This window comes from Linepithema humile, chromosome 6, assembly GCF_040581485.1.
Source record: "Linepithema humile isolate Giens D197 chromosome 6, Lhum_UNIL_v1.0, whole genome shotgun sequence".
Taxonomy (NCBI): domain Eukaryota; kingdom Metazoa; phylum Arthropoda; class Insecta; order Hymenoptera; family Formicidae; genus Linepithema; species Linepithema humile.
The window spans coordinates 2,167,209-2,192,962 of NC_090133.1; the positions used below are offsets into that span (position 1 = coordinate 2,167,209).

The 25,754-nt window shown below is 40.0% G+C and overlaps 5 protein-coding genes across 7 annotated transcripts; 3 read left to right on the top strand and 2 right to left on the bottom strand.

Annotated features, from left to right (window-relative positions):
- The first annotated feature begins 24 nt into the window (after window positions 1-24).
- On the top strand, window positions 25-3,645 carry LOC105673066 (transmembrane protein 120 homolog). Its single transcript, XM_012368409.2, has 6 exons — window positions 25-512; window positions 1,045-1,163; window positions 1,310-1,468; window positions 2,006-2,098; window positions 2,248-2,465; window positions 2,759-3,645. Exons 1-6 carry the CDS (start codon window positions 444-446, stop codon window positions 3,166-3,168), a joined length of 1,068 nt encoding a protein of 355 aa, XP_012223832.1. The 5' UTR covers window positions 25-443; the 3' UTR covers window positions 3,169-3,645.
- Window positions 3,646-4,469: 824 nt separating this feature from the next.
- Window positions 4,470-8,568, top strand: LOC105673072 (translocator protein). Its single transcript, XM_012368415.2, has 4 exons — window positions 4,470-4,609; window positions 4,725-5,062; window positions 6,851-7,054; window positions 7,873-8,568. Exons 2-4 carry the CDS (start codon window positions 4,955-4,957, stop codon window positions 8,059-8,061), a joined length of 501 nt encoding a protein of 166 aa, XP_012223838.2. The 5' UTR covers window positions 4,470-4,609; window positions 4,725-4,954; the 3' UTR covers window positions 8,062-8,568.
- On the bottom strand, window positions 8,515-11,451 carry LOC137000857 (serine/threonine-protein kinase unc-51-like). Of its 2 annotated transcripts, XM_067358442.1 has the most exons (4): window positions 11,235-11,451; window positions 10,947-11,074; window positions 9,362-9,497; window positions 8,515-9,070 (listed from the first exon to the last, which is right to left on the bottom strand). In XM_067358442.1, the coding sequence occupies exons 2-4, from the start codon at window positions 11,061-11,063 to the stop codon at window positions 8,997-8,999; spliced, it is 327 nt and encodes a 108-aa protein (XP_067214543.1). In that variant the 5' UTR covers window positions 11,064-11,074; window positions 11,235-11,451; the 3' UTR covers window positions 8,515-8,996. The 2 variants fall into 2 exon arrangements, with proteins under 2 accessions (XP_067214543.1, XP_067214542.1); XM_067358441.1 differs by lacking the exon at window positions 11,235-11,451 and having other exon boundaries at window positions 10,947-11,147.
- A 4,013-nt stretch (window positions 11,452-15,464) lies between these two features.
- Window positions 15,465-19,283, top strand: LOC105673071 (translocator protein). The gene is made up of 4 exons (XM_012368414.2): window positions 15,465-15,920; window positions 16,037-16,376; window positions 17,557-17,769; window positions 18,591-19,283. Exons 2-4 carry the CDS (start codon window positions 16,269-16,271, stop codon window positions 18,777-18,779), a joined length of 510 nt encoding a protein of 169 aa, XP_012223837.2. The 5' UTR covers window positions 15,465-15,920; window positions 16,037-16,268; the 3' UTR covers window positions 18,780-19,283.
- Atg1 (serine/threonine-protein kinase unc-51-like protein Atg1) lies at window positions 19,114-25,557 on the bottom strand. Of its 2 annotated transcripts, none has more exons than XM_012368399.2 (14): window positions 24,836-25,557; window positions 24,341-24,433; window positions 24,103-24,153; window positions 23,956-24,025; window positions 23,672-23,848; window positions 23,336-23,582; window positions 22,897-23,217; window positions 22,640-22,705; window positions 21,894-22,166; window positions 21,308-21,561; window positions 20,666-21,049; window positions 20,379-20,506; window positions 20,080-20,215; window positions 19,114-19,790 (listed from the first exon to the last, which is right to left on the bottom strand). In XM_012368399.2, exons 1-14 carry the CDS (start codon window positions 24,923-24,925, stop codon window positions 19,717-19,719), a joined length of 2,364 nt encoding a protein of 787 aa, XP_012223822.1. In that variant the 5' UTR covers window positions 24,926-25,557; the 3' UTR covers window positions 19,114-19,716. The 2 variants fall into 2 exon arrangements, with proteins under 2 accessions (XP_012223822.1, XP_012223824.1); XM_012368401.2 differs by having other exon boundaries at window positions 23,348-23,582; window positions 24,836-25,555.
- Window positions 25,558-25,754: the final 197 nt, after the last annotated feature.

Sequence of the window (25,754 nt, forward strand, 5' to 3'; positions counted from 1 at the left end):
ATAGTTGTCGCGCGCTTATCAATCCTGCACCTGTTGTCGCGCTACTCTCCGCTCTACAATCAGCGTTATCAGCAGCAGCAGCAGCATCGATCGTTATCAGGCCGCTCTTTGCTCCTTCTCCAGCCTCGCGCTGCCGGTCGCGCGGCATTCCGTCGCTCGATGCGCGACCCGAAGGTGGCTGGGGACGACGTAGCACCTGCGACTACACCGCGCTGCGCATCAGCTCCGATCTTTCCTGCACTCTCTTACACTCTCTCGCAACACCCCTGCGACGTCCGCCGTTCCCTCTTTCGCCAACGCGCGTCCGCCGCGTGTTTCAAGTGCAGAAAGTACGGGAAAGCGCCGCCGAAAGCGATCAGATCGAACGGATCGTTGGACGGATCCGTCGGATTCCGTCGCGTTTGACAGACGCCGTTCCGCAAGACCGGACTCTCCCCGCCGCGATGGACATCGATGCCGAATCTTGTCTCAAGGACTGGGACGACCTAGCGCAGGACTACAAGGAGCTCGAGGTGAGATTCCATTCTGATTTCATCGCGAAGCGGCGAGTCAGCTGAGTCTCGCGTGGTTCACGAGGTTATGTTTCATCACCTCGCACCATCTCGCATGTCACAGATGCTCCGCCTCGCCGGCGGAGAAAAATCGCGATCTCGGCGAGTTCGCGAGCGTCACGTGATTTTCCTTTGACCTTGACGATCGTCGAAATATGAATCGATCATGCGACTTTGATCATGCATCTTCCTACTAGACATTTTTCTACATCAATTTCTTCCGTGGTCAGCGATAATGATGATGCAGAATTTTTAATAAGGCAGCGGTCAATTATCATTAATATTTATTTTAGTAACAGAACGATAAATATAAATAAAGAAATGAAAAAAGCTGCATACAATATAAGATGTAGAGTAACATATGATAGGAGTATAAATACAAAAAAATATAAGATGTAATTTAAAGATCTCTCCTTTATGAGCAAGAATCTACATTTATAATAACAACATTTAAGATAACAATTTATTCTAACAAACTTTGATTTGTTTGCAGACACTAAATAGAGAGTATCTTGCAAAATTGGAGGAAGTTGGTGAATTGCAGGCAAAATGTGTCAAAGGTCTTTCTCACCAGAGATACCGTATGGCTATAATATCAAAGTCCTTGAAACAGTAAGTGAATAATATAAATTTGAATATTCTAGAAGATTTTTGTATAATAATTATTAAATATGTGAAGTAAGCTTTACGTTTTATTTAAATTATCTGATTAAATCTCTGAAATTAAAACGTTATACGTAATTTTCGCTTATTTGCAGCTTGAACACAAGAGACGCGCGAGAAAAATTGGAGGATTCAATAACAAGGAGAGACCGACAGCTGTATGAGATAGAGCAAACCTTACCGAAACCGAATGGCACGTACCTCAAAATTATCCTGGGAAATGTCAATGTGTCGATATTAAATAAAAGCGATAAGTACGTCACTATCAAACATAGCACATGTTTCATAGTTTCATTTCAAGTGGTATATATACAGGGTGTTTCATAATGTCCGTGCCAACACTCGTGTGCGGGTAGAGTGCGGTAAACTGAATAGAAAAGTCCTTTATCGTTTTGCAATTTTTGCAATAATAATTGAGATATTAATTAAAAAGGATTGACGAATAATTGCGCGTTGCACGCGGCTAGATTATGGGCTGTACACTTTAGGCGTGACAGCAACGAGGATCGCACGGCAACAAAAAATAACGCATGGCAAGAGCAAGAGTAATACATATTATTTTTTGTTGCCGTGTGATCCTCGTTGCTGTCACGCCTAGAGTGTACAGCCCATGGTCTAGCCGCATGCAACGCGCGATTATTCGTCAATCCTTTTTAATTAATATCTCAATTATTATTGCAAAAATTGCAAAATGGTACAGAACTTTTCTATTCAGTTTACCGCATTCTACCCGCACACGAGCGCTGGCACGGACATTATGAAACACCCTGTATATCAATAATTTATTCCAGATTCAAGTACAAAGATGAGTATGAGAAGTTCAAACTTGTTCTATCAGTAATTGGATTTGTACTATCTGTATTAAATCTCTTTACTAATATAAGGTGAGATGTCAATTTATTATTTATGATAAATATGTTATAAATTTATATACATTTATATGCATATACATATTTACATGTATGATACATGTATAAATTTTTATTTACATATTGTAAATAAATTTCATTTTGTTTCTTTGCCCATGTTTCAGAACGTTAGAACTTAGTTTTATGTTTCTTCTCGTTTGGTACTACTGTACGTTAACGATAAGAGAAAGCATACTGAAAGTTAATGGATCAAGGATCAAGGGATGGTGGAGATTTCACCATTTTCTTTCGACAGTAGTGTCCGGTGTCTTGCTAGTGTGGCCAAACACGGGACCGTGGTATGAATTTCGGAGTCAGTTTATGTGGTTCAATGTGTATATCAGTAAGTATTGCGGATATTTTAATAAAATGTAAAAAAAAAATCGCATTTTTTATACGAAAACTTTTGGAAAAGTATTTTAACGTTATGACGAAATAATGCTATAATATCAGTTTTTTAAATAAATATTTGATATAATTAATAATCTAAAAATTTCTAAGCGAATGCTTTATGCAACAGAAATTCTCAAATATTGAAGGATATAAATGTAAAACTTTATACAATGTGCTGTACTATTTTTACGCTCAAAGATTGATGACAACTAAATTTCCATCTAACAATCGTACATTTTTCAGGTGTAGTTCAATACTTGCAATTTCGATATCAACGTGGTGTTCTTTACCGGTTGAAAGCATTAGGCGAGAGAGACAACATGGATATCACTATCGAAGGATTTCATTCTTGGATGTGGCGCGGTCTTTCTTTTTTGCTACCATTTCTCTTCATCGGTTATACATTTCAGTTGTACAACGCTTACGTATTATATGAATTGACATATCACACGGAGGCGACGTGGCACGTGTCCGTTCTCAGCGCCATGTTTCTCATACTCTTTCTGGGCAACATCACCACCACCGTCATGGTGATCCCGCAGAAGCTCGTCAAGGAACGCGTCAAAGACCACCTGTTCGCGTCCAAGTCCGATCGCAGGAGGGATGGTACTGCGCGCAATAAGGAGGATAACAAAAGCGATAAGAACGAGTGAGAAAAGAGATACTTGAGTATTTCCGGCTGACGAATGACTTGACTCAATTACGAGTAGCAGGAAAACAAATCACAGAAACAGAGACTATATTTGTAAAATGGTGTTGGCATTAACATGTAACAAACAATATTTTGCTCACTGTTGAGCGAAAGTGTATTAATCACAAACATACATACACATACACACACACCGCACGAGTGACTTCAACACAAACGATGGATTTCGCATATCATCGTCGACTTTGTTCTTGTATAAAGTCCGCTGTCGATTGTTCTCAAGAGAACAACTTTTTGCAACTCTTTCGGAAGCAGTTCTGGTGTAAATGAAACCGATCGTAATAACAGATTCCTCGGTAATTCTGTCGAAACAATTTTTTTAGAAAGACAAATATTGCACAATAAGACTACTCTTCTGTTATTTAAAAAAAAAAATTTAAAGATACCTGTAAGTCTCGAATAAAGAAACTATTGAAACGAATTTCACATGAAATTAACCGGAAATTAGCTTTATTTTTCAGCTTTCGTCTTCCTCTTCTGGGGGGGGAAAAGACAAACTTCTCTTATCTTTATTAATGAAAAATTATTTTAGCATCGCCAAAAGCTTCGTCGGAGAAAAATCGATGCCAGACTGATCCTGCATACGATTTCCGTTCGGATTTAACGCATGCATTTATTTTTGATCGATATAGCCGGGTTGCTACATGCAAATATCGGCGTGAATCCGCGTTGAATAAAGGATCCGGCAGATCTATTCGCGGGGAACTTGTTTGTATATACACACACATACACACACATTCACAATACAGGCTGTTACGTTTAAATTTGTCAAAACACATGCGCACATGCTGTAAATTATGCGTAGCAGTTCTACACAAACACCGCGCCGCTTTTCTGCAAGCCATCGCGCGAAGAGCACGAAATTCGTATATAGTTATTACTTTACTCTGTATTCCTCGAGACGCACGTATGTAAATAACATGCTGAATCGCCTAATTCTACAACGAGCAATCGAAAGTCGCTTACGCACCGAAGTTGCTAATTGTTTTTCTTTCGCATTTCTGTTTCAACGGCGTGGCACGTGAGCGCGAAAACGCGTCGTCGAGATTTCGCGAATGTACATTTTATTGTATATGTAATATATAATGGTGAGAGATAGTAAAACTCATATATATATACATATATACACGTATGCCTATAGCATGTATTAATCACCCCATGAGAATTGTAGAATTAATGAATGCCTTTTTATTCCCTCTCCGAGTTGTTGTGATGAAAGTTGTAGTGATTATTCATTAGTGCATTTAAGAATTATTTATCGTGACTTTTTATAGATATATTCTCGAGCCATTAACAGTTTATTGTAGTTAATGTTACACATTGTTTCAACGAAAGTTCGGTAAAATCCAAGTGGGTCTGTGCGCCAGGAGATTCGATTGAAAAAGGTATCATTCCTTCCTTTTTTCCAAATAAATACTCGATCTTCTAACGATGCTGCATTCTTTTCATCCTCGCGATCGAAGGATAAAAAATTTATTAACAAGGTATATCAATTTGCAGGTACAACTGGACGGGAAATGCTTGACGGAGCGATATAAGTGTTAGCCGGCGCCAATTATGTGTCGTCATAGCTAGACGGCTACGTCACACTGTGTAGTCTAGCCGCTGCAAATTGTGACGCTGCACTAACTCGTCCAGTGCCTCCGTCAACGCCGTCCGCGTGAGCTGACACGGCGAATTATTTTCTACGCGGTGCATTTGTCTCAGTTAGCGCGCATCCGGAGGCCAAGATGGCATGGATGATGAATTGGGCCCTGCTGATAGCGATAATTATTCCAACTGTCGGTGGCTCGATCATCGGCGAGGTCTTCGTGAAGAAAAATATGGCCTGGTACGAGGTGAGAATCGTGCGTGACGCGCCGGCACGTCACGACGTGATTGTTTCGCGGTGCGGCAAAGATGAAAGCGCCAAACGTCTCTTTGCGCGCTTGTTTTGCCGCTGTAATTGTAAATGATAAATGTTTAGGCGAAGGTCATTTTTAATGAGCAGAATCGATGCGCGAACAATCGCGAGGAGCTGCGTTATTCGAATCCTTCAATTTATTTTCGATTTTTGCTTTAATATGACAAATGAGGATCTGCCTATAAAGCGTTACGTTTTCAATACCGCAGTAATTATATCGTTCCCATACAGCACACAAAGATTGCATACATTGCATCAATCTTTCATCGCAGTGTTGCAATATTGCAAATTCACTGCAAAATGTTGTTGCATCATTGCTGTGGGATTGCAGCAACGTTAAAATGTCCGCTTTTAGGAAGATTGTAACGAAATATTACAGTAATATTGCAATGTAATGAATTTGCAATAATGCATTGTTATTGCAATCTTAGAATAATGTTGCATATATTTTTATTTATTCGGACATTTATCTGTCCGATTTTTGAACAATTAGTTCAATATCTGAATTCCCTGTGTTGAGGTCGTATAAGAAAAATTAAACTGATAAAAATAATTACTATGTCTTTAATCTTATTAGCCACTCTTTGCAAATTTCATATAATTATCATGACTAAAACTTAAATACGAGATAGATTTTGCAACGCGCGTCGCATAGCGGTAAACGAACGAACTAGCGATTACCGAATATTGCTATTGCAATGTTATTGGAATGTTGCTGTCACATTCTCATGAAATATTACAATTACAGATTGCAATAATGTCTCAACAATATTACATTGCAACTTGCAAGATTGTAACATTGCTACAATGTAATTGCAATGTTCTGTGCTGTATGGGTTGTTTATGATTACGTGTAATTATATTTGTTTATAATTTATAATTACAATTATAGCTGTGTTGTCTTATATAATAATTATATATATTATTTTATATTTATAAATATTTATAACTTTGTATTATTTATATATAATGATAAATATAATTTCTCTAGCAATCGTAATTATAAAATAGCTTAAAGAGTTGCACGCTATTTATAATTATAATCACAATTATATATTCACTCAGGCGCAAATTCCAGAAAACGAAACGAAAGAGAGAGTGAGAGGGAGAAGGGAGAGGGAGAGAGATAAACAGACTTATCTAAGAATCTACTTCTAATCATTATCGCGAATAATCATAGCTGCAAATTTAACCGCTTATCAATTTCTGTTTGTTTCTTCCGGAAAAAAAAAACTCATAGTTGCAAGTAATCGCTTGCTCAACGAACGCAAACGAATCACAGATTATATTCCTTATTTTCGTTCGGTGAACGACTGAACCGTTTATAATGTTGAAATTAACCAGCCGACGTATTTTTCAATGTTTTTTTTCTGAAAATTTTCCTGCAATTAAGTTAATGGATTTAAAATGTCTTTCCTATTTTTCCTCTCAAACAATTACGCTCGATAACGCAAGGGGTGATACTGATACGGCTAATATTTTAGTACGAGGTATTTTTATTTTGGTTACACAAGAAAGAGAGAGAGATAGAGCGAGGACTTAAGTAAACCGTGAGAGTAACTAAGATCTGTACCTAATATCGATCGCGGAAATGCCCAAGTGTTTACACTAAATTACACCTTATCGCTAATGATATAATAACATGTAATATTCCTTTCTTGTATGTATAAGATAATATCATAGGATGTTTCGTCGCGCCTAACTCGGTATACTCTCACCCTAGTCGCTGAAAAAACCTAAGTACAATCCACCGTTCGCGTTCGTATGGACCGCTCTCTACTGTATGATGGGCCACGCGTCCTACTTAGTGTGGCGGGACGGGGGTGGCTTCGAGGGGGCGGCTCTACCCCTCAGCGTTTATGGCGTCAATCTCGCCCTCAACTGGCTGTGGACGCCGCTTTTCTTCGGGATGCACCGACTAAAATGGGTATACACGCGCGCGCGCATCTAAAGATCTAGGACCGTTCGAGTTTTCGTAATAATAACTTTCACATTACCGGCTTTGGAAAATGGTGTACTTAAAATAGATCTCTTCGACGCCACTTAAGAATAATCCCTAAAAACGATCAATAAGACTAGATTTGGAGTTTCGGACAATCACGACGCTTTTCTAAAGAAATTCACATTTCTAAAAAATGGAGATTGCGCGCATCGTAAAGCTAATAGTTGCAAATAGTTTTGTGTAACGCACAATTTCCAGTTTTGGAACTGCGATAATATATTTAATCACTTGCAGCAACGACCGATTCGGCGACCGCGGAATTTCGCAACAGATTAACGGCGCTCGTGTTGTTATACGGATTTTTATGAATGAGTTTCTTGCCGAGCTAAACGCAAGTCGGCTTGTGCGCAACACGTTGCTGCCGAGTCCGACGTGGAGAAGTTATCACGTTGCATAGCACGTTGTTCTAGCGCGAGTGGTTAAAGCGGTTAGGAAAAAATCTTATCGATCTCTGCGAATCGCTCGAACGGCCCCATTTGCCGGATGCGGTTTCGAATTTAAAGCAAACTTGAGTCACTTCCGGAGCGATTGAATTCAACTAGTGTTTTCTGAACTTCATGAGCGAAATTCTCGCAAGCTGAGTTTCGAAAACGAGAAGTCGAATGTGTGTTTTGCAGATTTCAATCACTCTCGCATTAATTCGGAAGCGCGGTGTCAAGTCACCAATTGCTCTTGGAGCGACTCAAATTCGCTTGAATGAGAAAGAAAGGCGCATTAAATAACCGTTCTACATTCGCAAGCAGAGTCTCTACGAAGTTGTGATGTTGGACGCCAGCACGGCCGCGCTCGGGATCGTGTTTTATCCAGTCAATTCCGTCGCTGGTTACATTATCATTCCCTACTTCGTATGGGTCTGTTACGCTACGCTGCTTAACTATGCCATTTACCGAAACAACAAAGATCTCCCCGAGAAGATCAAGAATGACAACTAAATGAGATGGAGAACGTCGCCCGTAAACGTCCGCTGAGAAACTCAGCATCTCGTGTCAGCGCAGATGTACTTTGTAGAATCAAGTTTTTGGTATCTGATTTGAGCATACATTGCGTGAAAATATACTGATAGACATTTGCCGAAAGAAAATCGAAGAAAGCAAAGAGAAGTATCGCTGCAAAATTTTTCTATCAAAATCTATCGCTTCTTTTTACTTAATATTATTGTGTTAAATATTTTATAGCAAAGTTTTTTTCAATATCAAAAAAGATGGCGTGCGTACAAATAATTGAAAGACTTCGATCAACTATTTTTTTTCCTCGGCATTTTCTTAAAGAGCGAGAAAGGGACAGAGAGCGCTGGTTTCTTGCTGCTTCATTTTTGTACAATTATTGTTGTCAACTATTCGCGATCGTCCGACGAGAACACGCCTTCCATTGAATGCACAACGCCGTTGGTATACAGCTTTATTGATCGATGTACGAAATAAAGATTAGTTGATCAACCACGTGTACGTACATTATACAGTGTACAAGTACAATACCTTAATCGCGCTAAGTTTTAATAAATCACATATAAAGAAACCTGGGGAAAGTGGCGTGGGAGGGAGGGTAGGAGACTTTCACTTTCTTTATCGTCTATTCGTCTTTCTTATACTCTATTCCGCGCGTGTGGTAACTACGGAGCTCTCTTCCGTTTGCGTAAAATTTGGGCAAAATAAAGTCGGCCGCGAGAATTTTCAACCCCGCCTTGAAAAAGCTGATGTGGAAACCGTTGCGTCGTTCTGGAGATTCTTCAATCTTGCCTTTTGTACAGAATAGGGCAGAGTATATTACACAAAAGAGATATCGAGTACGATGATAGGGGCGGCTGCTCGGGCGGGACTCGTTCCCGGCGGCCGTCACCGCCGCACTCGGCTGCCGTGTTTCACAAGCGCTACGTGGGCTCGGTTGCGTAGATATAGCCTTGCTGCTGCAACACGTACAGCCGCTTTTCCACGGCCTCTTTGTCTGAAATTATCAGCGAAATTTCAGTGAAGAACAAATCGAGAAAGCAGATTCGCGGAATATATTTTAGAAAAAAAGAAACGAAAAGGAACAACATACACTGTTATGTATAATAGATATAAATAAAGTTAGAGAATTAAATTTTTAAAAAATTTGTCAATAAGATTTCAAATAAAATTGAAGCAAAATTTCAAATCGTGGAAGCGTTTCATGCTTTTGGTTGAATAATTTTTCAAATTTCTTTCGGAAACAGATTTGACCAGAATAAATCGTAAGCATGGAAATAGTACATACATTTGATAAGCAGAGCTCGGTTCTGGCTGTGGCTGACATGCTGCGCTAGCGAGTGCAATAATATCAGTGCCGTGTGATAACGCTGGAAACATTCACCGCCTTTTCCGAATAGCTCGTCCAACGCCGCTGATTGACACTGCAAAAATAATTGGATTAAATATCAAGTTAACTATCAACGGCGTAAAGCTACTATATACGAGGGCTGTATGATAAGTACCCGTGTTTAACGACAGAAAGCATCATTGACTCAAAGTCTGTATACTATCGTTTAACGTCATCTTCTAAACGACGCCAGTCAAAATTTCAAACAGATTTATCGAGTAGTTTTGTTTTGACATCTGTTGAAAGTGGACAAGGTTGTGTTTGTTTGCAACCATGGAAAAAGAGCAATATCGGTCAGTGATTCGATTCCTTTTTTTGGATGGGAAGACGTGTGAGGAAATCAAAGTGAAGTTGCATATCGTTTATAAGGACGATGCACCTTCGATGACTACCATCAGATATTGGTTCAATGAATTTAAGCGTGGCCGAACATCCGTTTTTGATGAAGAGCGCCCAGGTCGTCCGATTGAGGTGACTACGGAGGATATGGTTAACAAAATCCATGATATCGTGTTAGCAGACCGCCGGGTGAAGATCAGAGAGATTGCTGACATTGTAAACATCTCAATTAAACGCGTACAAAATATTCTACACGAAAAATTGGGCATGAGGAAGCTATCGGTGAGATGGGTGCCGCGTTTGCTCACAGTGGAACAAAAACGGAATCGCATGACAACTTCGAAGCACTGTTTGGACATGTTTAAGCGCAATCCGAAAGAGTTTCTGCAGCGTTTCGTCACTGTTGACGAAACATGGATCCATTACTACATGCCAGAAACGAAAGAACAGTCAAAACAGTGGATTTCACCTGCTCCAAAGAAGGCAAAAACGGTTCCATCGGCCGGAAAGATCATGGCCACCGTTTTTTGGGATTCGCGAGGCATTATTTTCACCGACTATTTGGAGAAGGAAAGGACAATCACGGGGCAATACTATGCCGATTTATTGGGCCGATTCGACGCTGAATTGAAAAGAAAACGGCCTCATTTGGCGAAGAAAAAAGTGCTCTTTCATCATGACAACGCACCAGCTCATTCGTCCGCAATTGCCACTGCAAAACTGGTCGAATTACGCTACAAATTGCTGTCTCATCCACCCTATACTCCAGATTTGGCTCCCTGCAATTTCTATTTATTTCCAAACATAAAAAAATGGCTTGGCGGAAAGCAGTTCACGTCAACCGAGGAAATCATCGCCGAAACAGAGGTCTATTTTGCGGAGTTCGACAAATCATATTTTTTGGATGGTATAAAAATGTTGGAATATCGCTGGATTAAGTGTATCGAGCTGAAAGGAGACTATGTCGAAAAATAAGTAAAAAAAATTTTTTTGAAAATGCATTTTCTTCCCTAACACGGGTACTTATCATACAGCCCTCGTATTCCATTTTATCAGATTTTCAAGATAGAGAAAGGAAAAAAGATGATTAAAAGTTGCATTGACCGCGGCTAAAAAAAGGCAAAAGCTATTTTTATGGCAGTACCATGTGAATCGCGTGATTGTATAATATTTTATCCGCTGTGGCTCCCGTCTGGCGAAGAAGTCCCGCGCTATTCAGCTGCTTGCATTCCGTCAAACACGATTTGAACTTCTCATTCATAGTGCTGACAACTGCAATATGAAAATTTTCATTTATACGAGTTCAACTCGCGTAGCTTCATATATTTATAATACATTCCATCGATATTTCGCTAAAAAAAAATTAAAAAAAGGAAAGAAAAAGAAGACTATACTCTCCAAAACGCAATATCTTTCTTCCCGAGTCACTTACCTTCCTTTACGGTTGCCGTCAGTTGCAATCTTCCAGCTTTGAGTTCCTGAGTGGCCAGATTCAGACCGGAGCTGAGCCACTGAAGGGCGCGAACCAGCAGTATGACCTGCTCGGCATGTTTCCTGGTGGCCGCATTGCCGGTCTGCTCGATGCATGTAACAAACAATATTTTGCTCACTGTTGAGCGAAAGTGTATTAATCACAAACATACATACACATACACACACCGCACGAGTGACTTCAACACAAACGATGGATTTCGCATATTATCGTCGACTTTGTTCTTGTATAAAGTCCGCCGTCGATCGTTCTCAAGAGAACAACTTTTTGCAACTCTTTCGGAAGCAGTTCTGGTGTAAATTAAACCGATCGTAATAACAAATTCCTCGGTAATTCTGTCGAACCAATTTTTTTAGAAAGACAAATATTGCACAGTAAGACTACTCTTCTGTTATTTAAAAACAAAATTTAAAAAAAAAGATACCTGTAAATCTCGAATAAAGAAACTATTGAAACGAATTTCACATGAAATTAACCGGAAATTAGCTTTATTTTTCAGCTTTCGTCTTCCTCTTCTGGGGGGGAAAAGACAAACTTCTCTAATCTTTATTAATGAAAAATTATTCTAGCATCGCCAAAAGCTTCGTCGGAGAAAAATCGACGCCAGACTGATCCTGCATACGATTTCCGCTCGGATTTAACGCATGCATTTATTTTTGATCGATATAGCCGGGTTGCTACATGCAAATATCGGCGTGAATCCGCGTTGAATAAAGGATCCGGCAGATCTATTCGCGGGGAACTTATTTGTATATACACACATATACACACACATTCACAATACAGGCTGTTACGTTTAAATTTGTCAAAACACACGCGCACATGCTGTAAATTATGCGTAGCAGTTCTACACAAACACCGCGCCGCTTTTCTGCAAGCCATCGCGCGAAGAGCACGAAATTCGTATATAGTTATTACTTTACTCTGTATTCCTCGAGACGCACGTATGTAAATAACATGCTGAATCGCCTAATTCTACAACGAGCAATCGAAAGTCGCTTACGCACCAAAGTTGCTAATTGTTTTTCTTTCGCATTTCTGTTTCAACGGTGTGGCACGTGAGCGCGAAAAATCGTCGAGATTTCGCGAATGTACATTTATTGTATATGTAATATATAATGGTGAGAGATAGTAAAACTCATATATATATTGTTGCGTCCTCGCCGTTTTGATTTTTGTCGCCCGATATCGCGTTTGACAGCTGATAGAACTGCGATCGATATATTGATTTGCGGAGTTAATAAAAAAGGATAGTTGCTAAAAAATAGTAAATGTTTAACAGTCACTAGGATATTGAAAATAAACAAGTTGTTGCTAAGAGAATGTAAACAAGGAGACAGATGTCAGATTTTCGGGAGCTGCAGAAAAGTGCGGACGTGTTTCTGTTAGCTCAGCGGTGTACAATTTAAACGGGCTTGTTCTGTGTTATACCCTTCAGTGGTTGAGTGAAATAAAGTTTCTGTTGTGTTCGTAAAAATGTTCTTTTTTTTGTGCGTGCCGTTTGTGACGGAAAGACTGTTCGCGAGCGCAACATTTTGGGGGCTCGTCCGGGATTTGAATTCGGGACCTGTCGCATACGCAAAGGTATTCGTCGAGGAGTCTGCTTGATAGGATTAAAATTATTTACATTGATGACATGTTCCACCATGTCACAATTTCCAGCTACAATTTCCTCTGAGAACACATTCTCAAAATCCATCAAAAATCGAACAAAAAGATCCTTTTGATCTTTATTTAAATTTCTTGATTTCCTTTCAAAAAGTTCAGTTAACATTTGAGGAACTTTATTAACACAGTTTTCTATTCGGGAACAAACAAATTTCTCCTCCTCTTTCAGCACAGAATTCCCAAAAATTGGTTTAAAAATGTTTTCTAAATTTATTTCCGAAAGAAAATCAGTCCCTAATAAACAATCCTTATCTACTACAAAAACCGGAAGTTCAACTGAATATTTTCTTAATTCAATTAATACAATCACCTTGGATTTAATAGGAACTTTTTCTTTTGTAGGATATTTCAAACAATGAGACAAACTTACCAAAGTTTGTTGTTTAGATGTTTTCACTAAACTTTTATTAATTAATGTTACATCCGAGCCCGTATCAATTTTTAAAACACACATTTGTTTATTAATATAACTTTTAAAACAAAACAATTTTCTTTTACTTTTAATATTTTTAAACTTATTACAACAAATCTTATTATTCTCATACGGGGTCTTCAGTTTGGGACTCCAAAATGTCCTCCAGAAGAAGAATCGTGAGCCTCTTCCAAAATCTGTTGCACTTTATTTTGTGGAACTATTATTTGAAAAACATAAGTTTGTAAATCAGGGGATTCCCATTTCCTATACAAAACACCATTTCTTATCTCCAATGAATCCTATTGCGTTCAGTAAACTTTAGCTAAAGAATCTTCCGAAACAATTTCCTGCCAATGAGGACGTTGAAAATTGATGTAGATCCTGTGATATTTGTATTGCAAAAAAAGGTCCCTCTGATAAAGGAAGATCTGAAATGCAAATTTATAATTCTGGAGTTCCTTTTGAAAGGATACAAATGGACATTCTTGGTCCATTTCCGACTTCTACTACAGGGAATAAATATCTGTTAGTTGTGTCAGATTGTTTTACCAAATGGGTAGAGGCTTTTCCATTAAAGAATTTCAAAGCTAACACTATTGCAAAAGTTTTTGTTAATCAGGTAGTTTCTAGATTTGGAGTACCTTCTGAATTGCATACGGATCAAGGAAGGAATTTTGATTCACGACTTTTACTTGAATTGTCACATTTGTTAGGGATAAAGAAAACTAGAACAACTCCGTTTCATCTCCAATCGAATGGATTAGTAGAGCGTCAACATCAAACAATTACGAATTATTTGGCCAAATTTGTTTCAGAAAATCAACGAGATTGGGATCGTTGGATAGGAATGAGTCTATTAGCGTACAGGTCTTCTAGACATGAAATCACTAAGATTTCCCCTGTTGAATTGTGTTTTGGTCGGGATTTGAAACTACCTTTGGATCTTTTTCGTGGTAGTCCCCCTGAAGAAATAGAATATTCAGAAGGAAGTTATGTAACAAAGTTAAAAGAAAAATTAAATAAAATCCATGAGGAAGTCAGACAACAGTTGAGAATGAGATCTCAAAAAGTTAAGGCTCTTTACGATCGGAAAGCTCGTCGAATTCGGTTTGAGCCTGGACAAAAAGTTTGGTTGTTCAATCCTCGGAGAATTATTGGTAGAACTCCCAAATTGCAAAGCAATTGGGAAGGACCATATGAGGTCGTTAAAAAATTAAATGATGTAGTTTATTGTATTCGGAAATCGAGGAAACACAAGAATAAAATAGTTCATTTAGATAGAATAGCTTCTTATCACGAAAGACAAATTTAGGAATTAGAGAAAGTTTTATTACACACACATCCAAAGCCCTAACTAATATTTTTCTTTTGTGATTAATTTACTTGTTTAAGTTTTTTTTTTTTTTTTTTTTTTTTAGTGTTTTGAAGATTTCATCTTTATAAACAACATGGAACTGTTTGAAAATGAAAAGAAGTGAAGAATGAATGAAGACTGTCTCGCCCACGGTTTTTGACCGTGGTTTTCCCGTGGGACAAAGGGTAAATGCCGAGACAGGGAGACTTGAGGAGTCTTTTTAAAGGCGAAGGGTCCACGGAAGCTACCCCCCTCTTGTCCGAAAACTCGATTGCAAGACGCTTGGGTGCAAGGTTGATTGGGACCTAGGAACGAAGCTCGGTAACTTGTAGCAGAAGCTCAAGGTAGAGCAAGAAAATCGTTTGGGTGTCCTGGAATCAACGAAATAAGGACCGACGATTTACGCTTGGTAACTTACTGCAGCAGCATAGGGTAGAGCGAAGAAAAATTTTGGTACCCTATAGTCATCACAAAAGGACAACATTGGAACTCTGAAATAATTGTCGGGACGACAATTTTGAAGAAAGGGGGAAGTGTTGCGTCCTCGCCGTTTTGATTTTTGTCGCCCGATATCGCGTTTGACAGCTGATAGAACCGCGATCGATATATTGATTTGCGGAGTTAATAAAAAAGGATAGTTGCTAAAAAATAGTAAATGTTTAACAGTTACTAGGATATTGAAAATAAACAAGTTGTTGCTAAAAGAATGTAAACAAGGAGACAGATGTCAGATTTTCGGGAGCTGCAGAAAAATGCGGACGTGTTTCTGCTAGCTCAGCGGTGTACAATTTAAACGGGCTTGTTTTGTGTTATACCCTTCAGTGGTTAAGTGAAATAAAGTTTCTGTTGTGTTCGTAAAAGTGTTCTTTCTTTTGTGCGTGCCGTTTGTGACGGAAAGACCGTTCGCGAGCGCAATAATATACATATATACACGTATTCCTATAGCACGTATTAATCACCCCGTGAGAATTGTAGAATTAATGAATGCCTTTTTATTCCCTCTCCGAGTTGTTGTGATGAAAGTTGTAGTGATTATTCATTAGTGCATTTAAGAATTATTTATCGTGATTTTTTATAGATATATTCTCGAGCCATTAACAGTTTATTGTAGTTAATGTTACACATTGTTTCAACGAAAGTTCGGTAAAATCCAAGTGGGTCTGTGCGCCAGGAGATTCGATTGAAAAAGGTATCATTCCTTCCTTTTTTTCCAAATAAATACTCGATCTTCTAACGATGCTGCATTCTTTTCATCCTCGCGATCGAAGGATAAAAAATTCATTAACAAGGTATATCAATTTGCAGGTACAACTGGACGGGAAATGCTTGACGGAGCGATATAAGTGTTAGCCGGCGCCTGTTATGTGTCGTCATATCTAGACGGCTACGTCACACCGTGTAGTCTAGCCGCTGCAAATTGCGACGCTGCACAAACTCGTCCAGTGCCTCCGTCAACGCCGTCCGCGTGAGCTGACACGGCGAATTATTTTCTACGCGGTGCATTTCTCAGTTGCGTAGCGCGCATCCGGAGGCCAAGATGGCATGGAGGATGAATTGGGCCCTGCTGATAGCGATAATTATTCCAACTATCGGCGGCTCGATCATCGGCGAGGTCTTCGTGAAGAAAAATATGGCCTGGTACGAGGTGAGAATCGTGCGTGACGCGCCGGCACGTCACGGCGTGATTGCATCGCGGTGCGGCAAAAATAAAAGCGCCAAACGTCTCTTTGTACGCTTGTTTTGCGCGCTGTAATTGTAAATGATAAATGTTTAGGCGAAGGTAATTTTTAATGAGCAGAATCGACGCGCGAACAATCGCGAGGAGCTGCGTTATTCGAATCCTTCGATTTATTTTCGATTTTTGCTTTAATATGACAAATGAGGATCTGCCTATAAAGCGTTACGTTTTCAATACCGCAGTAATTATATCGTTGTTTATGATTACGTGTAATTATATTTGTTTATAATTTATAATTACAATTATATAGCTGTGTTGTCTTATATAATAATTATATATATTATTTTATATTTATAAATATTTATAACTTTGTATTATTTATATATAATTATAAATATAATTTCTCTAGCAATCGTAATTATAAAATAGAGTGAAGAGTTGCACGCTATTTATAATTATAATCACAATTTATATATTCACTCAGGCGCAAATTCCAGAAAACGAAACGAAAGAGAGAGTGAGAGGGAGAAGGGAGGGGGAGAGAGACAAACAGATCTTATCTAAGAATCTACTTCTCATCATTATCGCGAATAATTATAGCTGCAAATCTAACCGCTTATCAATTTCTGTTTGTTTCTTCCGGTGAAAAAAAACTCATAATTGCAAGTAATCGCTTGCTCAACGAACGCAAACGAATCACAGATTATATTGCTTATTTTCGTTCGGTGAACGACTGAGCCGTTTATAATGTTAAAATTAACCAGCCGACGTATTTTTCAATGTTTTTTTTTTCTGAAAATTTCCCTGCAATTAAATTAATGGATCCAAAATATCTTTCCTATTTTTCCTTTCAAACAATTACGCTCGATAACGCAAGGGGTGATACTGATACGGCTAATATTTCAGTACGGGGTATTTTTATTTCGTTTACACAAGAAAGAGAGAGAGAGAGAGAGCGAGGACTTAAGTAAACCGTGAGAGTAACTAAGATCTGTACCTAATATCGATCGCGGAAATGCCCAAGTGTTTACACTAAATTACACCTTATCGCTAATGATATAATAACATGTAATATTCCTTTCTTTTATGTATAAGATAATATCATAGGATGTTTCGTCGCGCCTAACTCGGTATACTCTCGCCCTAGTCGCTGAAAAAACCCAAGTACAATCCACCGAAATGGGCGTTCGCGTTCGTATGGACCGCTCTCTACTGTACGATGGGCCACGCGTCCTACCTAGTGTGGCGGGACGGGGGTGGCTTCGAGGGGGCGGCTCTACCCCTCAGCGTTTATGGCGTCAATCTCGCCCTCAACTGGCTGTGGACGCCGCTCTTCTTCGGGATGCACCAACTAAAATGGGTATACACGCGCGCGCGCGCATCTAAAGTTAGATCTAGGACCGTTCGAGTTTTCGTAATAATAACTTTCACATTACCGGCTTTGGAAAACGGTGTACTTAAAATAGATCTCTTCGACGCCACTTAAGAATAATCCCTAAAAACGATCAATAAGACTAGATTTGGAGCTTCGGACAATCACGACGCTTTTCTAAAGAAATTCACATTTCTAAAAAATGGAGATTGCGCGCATCGTAAAGCTACGTGCAAATAGTTTTGTGTGACGTACAATCTCCAGTTTTGGAACTGCGATAATATATTTAATCGCTTGCAGCAACGACCGATTCGGCGACCGCGGAATTTCGCAACAGATTAACGGCGCTCGTATTGTTATTCAGATTTTTACGAATGAGTTTCTTGCCGAGCTAAACGCAAGTCGGCATGTGCGCAACACGTTGCTGCCGAGTCCGACGTGGAGAAGTTATCACGTTGCATAGCACGTTGTTCTAGCGCGAGTGGTTAAAGCGGTTAGGAAAAAATCTTATCGATCTCTGCGAATTGCTCGAACGGCCCCATTTGCCGGATGCGGTTTCGAACTTAAAGCGAACTTGAGTCACTTCCGGAGCGATTGATATCAACTGGTGTTTCCTGAACTTCATGAGCGAGATTCTCGCAAGCTGAGTTTCGAAAACGAGAAGTCGAATGTGTGTTTTGCAGATTTCAATCACTCTCGCATTAATCCGGAAGCGCGGTGTCAAGTCACCAATTGCTCTTGGAGCGACTCAAATTCGCCTGAATGAGAAAGAAAGGCGCATTAAATAACCGTTCTACATTCGCAAGCAGAGTCTCTACGAAGTTGTGATGTTGGACGCCAGCACGGCCGCGCTCGGGATCGTGTTTTATCCAGTCAATTCCGTCGCTGGTTACATCATCATTCCCTACTTCGTATGGGTCTGTTACGCCACGCTGCTCAACTATGCCATTTACCGAAACAACAAAGATCTCCCCGAGAAGATCAAGAATGACAACTAAATGAGATGGAGAACGTCGCCCGTAAACATCCGCTGAGAAACTCAGCATCTCGTGTCAGCGCAGATGTACTTTGTAGAATCAAGTTTTTGGTATCTGATTTGAGCGTACATTGCGTGAAAATATCCCGACAGACATTTGCCGAAAGAAAATCGAAGAAAGCAAAGAGAAGTATCGCTGCAAAATTTTTCTATCAAAATCTATCGCTTCTTTTTACTTAATATTATTGTGTTAAATATTTTATAGCGAAGTTTTTTTCAATATCAAAAAAGATGGCGTGCGTACAAATAATTGAAAGACTTCGATCAACTATTTTTTTTCCTCGGCATTTTCTTAAAGAGCGAGAAAGGGACAGAGAGCGCTCGTTTCTTGCTACTTCATTTTTGTACAATTATTGTTGTCAGCTATTCGCGATCGTCCGACGAGAACACGCCTTCCATTGAACGCACAACGCCGTTGGTATACAGCTTTATTGATCGTTGTACGAAATAAAGATTAGTTGATCAACCACGTGTACGTACATTATACAGTGTACAAGTACAATACCTTAATCGCGCTAAGTTTTAATAAATCATATATAAAGAAACGTGGGGAAAGTGGTGTGGGAGGGGGAGGGTAGGAGACTTTCACTTTCTTTATCGTCTATTCGTCTTTCTTATACTCTATTCCGCGCGTGTGGTAACTACGGAGCTTTCTTCCGTTTGCGTAAAATTTGGGCAAAATAAAGTCGGCCGCGAGAATTTTCAGCCCCGCCTTGAAAAAGCTGATGTGGAAACCGTTGCGTCGTCCTGGAGATTCTTCAATCTTGCCTTTTGTACAGAATAGGGCAGAGTATATTACACAAAAGAGATATCGAGTACGATGATAGGGGCGGCTGCTCGGGCGGGACTCGTTCCCGGCGGCCGTCACCGCCGCACTCGGCTGCCGTGTTTCACAAGCGCTACGTGGGCTCGGTTGCGTAGATATAGCCTTGCTGCTGCAACACGTACAGCCGCTTTTCCACGGCCTCTTTGTCTGAAATTATCAGCGAAATTTCAGTGAAGAACAAATCGAGGAAGCAGATTCGCGGAATATATTTTAGAAAAAAAGAAACGAAAAGGAACAAGATACACTGTTACGTATAATAGATATAAATAAAGTTAGAGAATTAAATTTCAAAAATTTGTCAATAAGATTTCAAATAAAATTGAAGCAAAATTTCAAATCGTGGAAGCGTTTCACGCTTTTGGTTGAATAATTTTTCAAATTTCTTTCGGAAACAGATTTGACCAGAATAAATCGTAAGCATGGAAATAGTACATACATTTGATAAGCAGAGCTCGGTCCTGGCTGTGGCTGACATGCTGCGCTAGCGAGTGCAATAATATCTGTGCCGTGTGATAACGCTGGAAACATTCACCGCCTTTTCCGAATAGCTCGTCCAGCGCCGCTGATTGACACTGCAAAAATAATTACAATTAAATATCAAGTTAACTATCAACGGCGTAAAACTAATATATATTCCATTCTATCAGATTTTCAAGATAGAAAAAGGAAAAAAGATGATTAAAAGTTGCATTGACCACGGCTAAAAAAAGGCAAAAGCTATTTTTATGGCAGTACCATGTGAATCGCGTGATTGTATAATATTTTATCCGCTGTGGCTCCCGTCTGGCGAAGAAGTCCCGCGCTATTCAGCTGCTTGCATTCCGTCAAACACGATTTGAACTTCTCATTCATAGTGCTGACAACTGCAATATGAAAATTTTCATTTATACGAGTTCAACTCGCGTAGCTTCATATATTTATAATACATTCCATCGATATTTCGCTAAAAAAAAATTAAAAAAGGAAAGAAAAAGAAGACTATACTCTCCGAAACGCAATATCTTTCTTCCCGAGTCACTTACCTTCCTTTACGGTAGCCGTCGGTTGCAATCTTCCAGCTTTGAGTTCCTGAGTGGCCAGATTCAGACCGGAGCTGAGCCACTGAAGAGCGCGAACCAGCAGTATGACCTGCTCGGCGCGTTTCCTGGTGGCCGCATTGCCGGTCTGCTCGATGCTGCCGAGCGGCACCGGCTGCTCGATGTTGCCCAACGGTCCGGCCCGCGACTTAGCGACCTCGCACACGCACTCGCACAGCGCCACGACAAAATTCAGCTTCGCCAGGATCTCGTTGTGCTCGCGCTCCATCAGCGTCTCCTCCGGCAATTCCGGCGCGATAAACGTCAGCGGACGATCGTCAATCGTCGTCAGTGGTATGTCGGGGAACAGGTTTTGGAAACTGCCGGCTTCTACAAATGATCAATTATTAGAACAATGATTACAATAAACAGTTTACAGCGGAGTGTGGAATAATTATGTTAATTCATGTTTTGTTTGAGCTCTCAAAGGATAGAACGTTAATTGAAGAGATGCTTGGATTGTTAATTTGTGAATCGATAACTATTGCTGACAAGGAAGGTTGGCAACTTGAACTTTCTAAACAATCTTTACAGAAATACACCTAACCTAACCTAATCAAGAATTGTGCAATTAATTTAATAGATTACCCGATATCTCCGGGAGAGTAACAGCTCTGGTACCAAAAGGTATGACGGGCGAGTGCCTGAGAGTATTATTGTTGTCCTGGAAAGCTCGCGAGGTGGGCGACCCGAGCACCGCCAGCGGACCCGTCAAAAGCGGCGAGGACGCGCTGTTATTGCCCGTGGAACGTCGCAACGGCGAGGTGCCGCTCGGCGTGTGCGAATGCCTCGCCACAGGACTGACCTGCCACGTGTTGGGTGGCGGCGGCGTTTCGCTCAACCTAATAGTCAATAAATTAATCAAATTAATATCGAGAACACGCCGAGTCTCACCTACAAAAGGTTTGAAAGAATAAAATAAAAAAAATTTTGACAAGCACTTAGAGATTAGAACGTTGATTGTCATATCAAGACTTTAAATTAGGTGCAATTAAATTAAAAAAAAAAATGGATTCTCAACTTAAGTTCTATCAAGCATCTTAAAATTAATATATCATTCTTTTAATTAATTAATAAAAATGACTTTTCTCTCTTTTCTTTTTCTAACGTTATTTTGCTTTCGGAAAGAAAATTCTACGACGAAAATTTTGATTGGAATTGAAGGTATCCGAACCTTCTGCCAGGTGGAGTGCCGATGACAAACTGCACGCTGGGCGGACTAAGAGAACCGATGTCCGGTGGATGACTCCTATGGGAATCCACGCTGCGCTTCATGCTGATGGGCTGAGAACGAGGAACGCCGCCGGAACGAGCGGCGTTCGCCGAGGGCGATTGCTGCGGCTGCTGCGTCGCGTTTCGTTGACAGGGAACAGGAATCGGCTCGGAGATCGGCAAGTAGCACGGCCGAGGTGGACTGACGGCTTCCCTGCTCGTCTGTCTGGTATACCTGGCGAATAATTGTGAGAATACAATAGTGAGCAGTGATATAAAGCACAAAACTGATTGTTAAGACATTATTTCTTATTAAAGATTTAAAATTGTTGAAAATAATCAACGATAGATGCGAGTCTAATACACGCGTGATCTATGATTACGAGCGGCGTTATATCGAGCCTCGCGATCGATGATTCGACACGCCACACGAATCTCTCATTTCTCTACAGATTGCACGATAAAATTACGAAGAATCCTAAATGGTATTTTAAGATATAAATCAATACGTTAAAACGTTTGTCACACGTCTGTTTTTGCCGGTTTGTAAATTTTTATTGATATTTTTAGAAAATGCAAATATCTTGACTCTATTTATACGATAATCATCTCGGAGCACGAAATACGTTTGGTAAAAACCTTGTGTAATGAATGTATTTATGTAAAATTAAACAAGTAGGTTCCAATACGTAAAGCAACATTACATACTCGCCCAATTTCGATAAGCATGGTCGGGGTGGACTGACAGCTTCCCTGCTCACTTGCTTGGTATACCTAATAAATTATCCCAATCAGAAACACTTGACAAAAACGTTCTTACACAAGAAAGTATCTAAAGATATGAAAATATTCGAAAATAGGAGCTACTTTGAAGACGCATCTCGATTATTCCTTTTGATCTTCAATTATAGAATGTATTGTATAGAATTTCTAACTTTAGTCGTTTCAATCTAGCTTGCGCTCACTTGACTGGCGGGTTATTGTCGGTGTCGCTGCTGATGTCGCTCGGCACGAGAACGAAGTCGTCTTCGGGACTGGAACACGGAGTCTCCGTCGTTTCGGGCTCCGACCTGTTGACGATCGGCGTTCCCTCCTCAATCGGGATCGCCATTGTTCCCGGCGACGCCGGCAGCTCGATCGGCACCGGACTCGGGCTCGGGCTCTCGCGGGTCCCCGTGAGAAACGCATGGCCGAAGAACTGGTCGAAGTCCATGCGATCCGTCGCTTCGCGCCTCAACAGGCCCATCAAGAGATTGGTCAGTTCGGGCGATGTTCCAGGTGGTATGCTGAAAAACAGTAAAACGCAATGCTCTTTTTACTATAATTATTTTCTATTAATTTAATAAAAAGGTCGAAAAAACGCATGAAGAATGCGCCGTTTCGTATTACGTCGTGAAGTATTACTTGTTTGCGCACCTGGGCACAAGATTGACGGTATTTTCGTAAATCGACTTGAGCGCGTGTGGATTGCTCGCGGGATGCGGGGCCTTCCCGGTCAGACACTGATACAATATAGTCCCTATGGACCACAGATCTGCCTTAGCGTCGTACTGGAGAGACATGATGACCTCGGGCGCCATGTACATGGGCGATCCGCACAGAGTCGCGGCCATCACGCCTTCCTGCAGGAACCTAGCAAACCCGAAGTCCGCTAAACGGCAAAAATAGCACATGTTAATTAACGGAGTTAGAGAGAATTAAGAGTAAATTGAACTAAAAACGCATTGGAAAAGTTCTCACCTATTTTTAGAGTTATTTCGTGTGGCTGCGGACACGCTTTGCCACAGTTGTGATTTAACAGAATATTCTGTGGCTTGAGATCTCGGTGGACTATCCCTTTGGCGTGCAACACCTTCATTGCGCGAACCAATTGTTTGAGAAATAGTCTGATGGTATCCTCCGAAAGAGTACCCTTCGCTATTAAAAGGATACGGATTATTTAAGCGTAAAAGCATTTGTTTCGTTTTATTTTGACATGTTGATTAAATAATTCTCTCATTGTAATTCTTAAATACACCATTTACCATTTAAGTAATCCCCCAAATCTCCACCATTACAATACTCCATAACCAGGAAGACATTATTACTAGATTCCTGTGGACAAAATATTAATTTCAATGCTTTTATCATAATAATGAGTACATTTCTTCATATAAATGCAATAGTCTTACCTTACAGTCATACAACGCAACAACATTCTCGTGGTGTAATTTGGTTAACGCCTGTAAGTGATAAAACCATTATTTATAAATTTTTGCTACTTCACAATATACTTTCTTTGTTCAGCAGCTAAAGAATATCATGCCATATATTTATGATAATACGAAATATTTAAAAAATTTATTATAGATCTCTTTTCTTTTACATACAAAATTTTTAGAAAATCTGTTAAATGCACAAAGAACGTACCTTTAAGATTTTTATTTCCTTTTTCAGCAAGTCCTGTGACTTAGCCAACGCCTTCTTTGTGATACTTTTAATAGCTACTACCACATTAGGTTTCTGTAAGAAATAAAGTAACATATGAAAATTAATCTATTAGAATTTATAATTGTACATAAAAAAATGTCACAATTATAGATTTTAAAAAATTTTAGAACAATTATTTTTTGAGATAAAACCAAACTCACAAATTAAAAAAAGTTAACAAAGTGTCATTGTGTCATTTTATCAACTCTGAGAAAAGCAAAGTATTATTTTCTAGGAAGAATCCTATTCTGAATCTCTACGTTATTCATTTGGACAGAGCTTCATGAAGAAGATTCAGAGAATTAAGAAATCGGGACAATTAGAGCAATAAATTGTCACAAATAAATTATAATGTAGTGTTAACAAAAATTTCAGACAATTATCAGGATTAATCAAGCAATCTCCGCTTGCACGAAGAACGTGAAGAAGGCTTACTTTGCGTTGCCTGCCCCTGTAGACGACGGCGAAGGCGCCGGTGCCGATCAGGTCCTTCGGACTATACTCGTAGTCGCCCAGGTTCTCCATCTCTTTCGATCTCTACCGACGTACTGATGTCCACGGTTCAGCAACAACGCGGGGATACATCGCCCACGATCGGGGATCGATACGCGGTCGTCGCCGTCGTTGCAGATCGTTTGCGATCCAGAACGACTTGACTTCGTCGAAAGCGAGCGGATAAAGGTTCGGCGTGACGCACTGGATCTACATTTCATCCATTATCGTCTGCAAAATCGTCGTCGGTGTGTGGCGTCGAATCACCGTTGCGATTACAGGAACAACGGGGCGGCGGTGACGGCGGGCAGAGTGGACAGCGGTGTTGGCGATGTAGGAGAAGGGCGACGGCGGGCACGGCCGAAAACACAAAACACCACGAAGAAGACACACGCACCCCGCCGCGCTGCTCTCCTCAGCATTGACGCAATCGTCGACGACCGAGGAGACGACGGAGAACCCGACGTTGTCGTGGGTGTCACGAAAATTGTACAAGAAGTCGCAAGATGTCGACACTGAAAGATGACATTTCGTATGGCCGATACGCATAGGAGTCATGTGTGATAAGACGCGATGTGATAAGGTTGAGAATTGAATTCAATATTATATCAATATCGATTCTTGTTACGTTTCTCACGAATAGATTGGCAGCTTGATAATTAATGTTATTGTTATTTATACATAGCTATCTTTATTTTACAATTTATGTATAATTGTAGATCAGCAGAAAGTCTCGAAAGCATTTTTAGTCGGAATTATGGACAGTGAAATGTGTGGATAAGAAAAAGTATTTGTTTTGAATAAATATAAACAGGTTATAGCAATGCAGCTTATGCTCGGTTTGTAAATAGCTATGCGTATA